The sequence below is a fragment of the Teleopsis dalmanni genome, chromosome 2 (assembly GCF_002237135.1).
Source record: "Teleopsis dalmanni isolate 2A chromosome 2, ASM223713v2, whole genome shotgun sequence".
Lineage (NCBI taxonomy): Eukaryota > Metazoa > Arthropoda > Insecta > Diptera > Diopsidae > Teleopsis > Teleopsis dalmanni.
In genome coordinates this window covers 212,544,773-212,545,715 of record NC_051847.1, presented here as the reverse complement: position 1 = coordinate 212,545,715, position 943 = coordinate 212,544,773, and the positions used below count along the sequence as shown (strand labels likewise).

The 943-nt window shown below is 31.0% G+C and overlaps 1 protein-coding gene across 1 annotated transcript; it reads left to right on the top strand.

Moving 5' to 3' along the window:
- The first annotated feature begins 6 nt into the window (after positions 1-6).
- LOC119684849 lies at positions 7-688 on the top strand. Its single transcript, XM_038098980.1, has 2 exons — positions 7-41; positions 144-688. Exon 2 carries the CDS (start codon positions 210-212, stop codon positions 540-542), a length of 333 nt encoding a protein of 110 aa, XP_037954908.1. The 5' UTR covers positions 7-41; positions 144-209; the 3' UTR covers positions 543-688.
- Positions 689-943: the final 255 nt, after the last annotated feature.

Sequence of the window (943 nt, the reverse complement as noted above, 5' to 3'; positions counted from 1 at the left end):
GACAGAATACTTTGTTGAACAAAAGCAGCAAACCCAAACAGGTAATTGTACCTAATTAATTGTCTTTTTTAAAGTTCTCAATATTTTTGTTAATAATAATTTATATATTGTACATTAAACATAAAATCATTACAATTGCATAGGATAAAGCAACCAGTAACGTAAGCCTTTCTAAAGACTGCAACAAAACCACCAGTTCTAGGTTAACGATGGCTGAAATAAACGCACTCATTGCGGAAAATATGCGAAATGTGAAAAAGCAACTTGACATATTGGAGATCGGCTTGCATGAGCTGAAGTATGGGAAATGCACCAAGTCATTAAAAAAGATGCCAGAAGAGCCGGCTCAAGTTCAAAAGCTGACTGCTCAATTGTCTGCAATGGATCAAATTAATGAAGCCATTGAACATAACAAACCTATTGAACTTTCTCTTGCCATGCAAATGTTTGAAGAATGTAACTCACCTGAAGAAAATTTAGATTTAAGAACTAGATTAAGTCTTTTAAAAAAACATATAACCGAGCAGAGAGAGAAACACTGACTTACAATATTCAATCGTCGAATGAGACTAGTCTGTTAGGTTTTGCCATGGAAGTGTCTAATGTATGAGACTAACTATCTGTTGCCGAGAAAGCGATAACAACGTGACATAATAAAATTTTTGAAACTCCTTTGTTTAGGAACGAAATTAATTAAAATTAAGCAAATGTATAAATAAATTTTGATTATAATTTTGAAAATCAGATCAATCACTTTTGGAGGGTTATAAAATTAAAATATTTATTTTGATTAATAGTGATATTGTATTGCATCATAAAATTAAAATTTTATTTAAAATCTACAGTGTCGATTTTATATCAACTAGGCACTAGAAAAAAACAGAGCTTAGTATCAGCATCCAGAGATTTTTCTACTCAGAGAAAACTTGTTAAAAGTATCTGT

Bases quoted from the DNA above. Each gene is read 5' to 3' on its own strand.
- LOC119684849 (XM_038098980.1), top strand. From the start codon at position 210: ATGGCTGAAATAAACGCACTCATTGCGGAAAATATGCGAAATGTGAAA.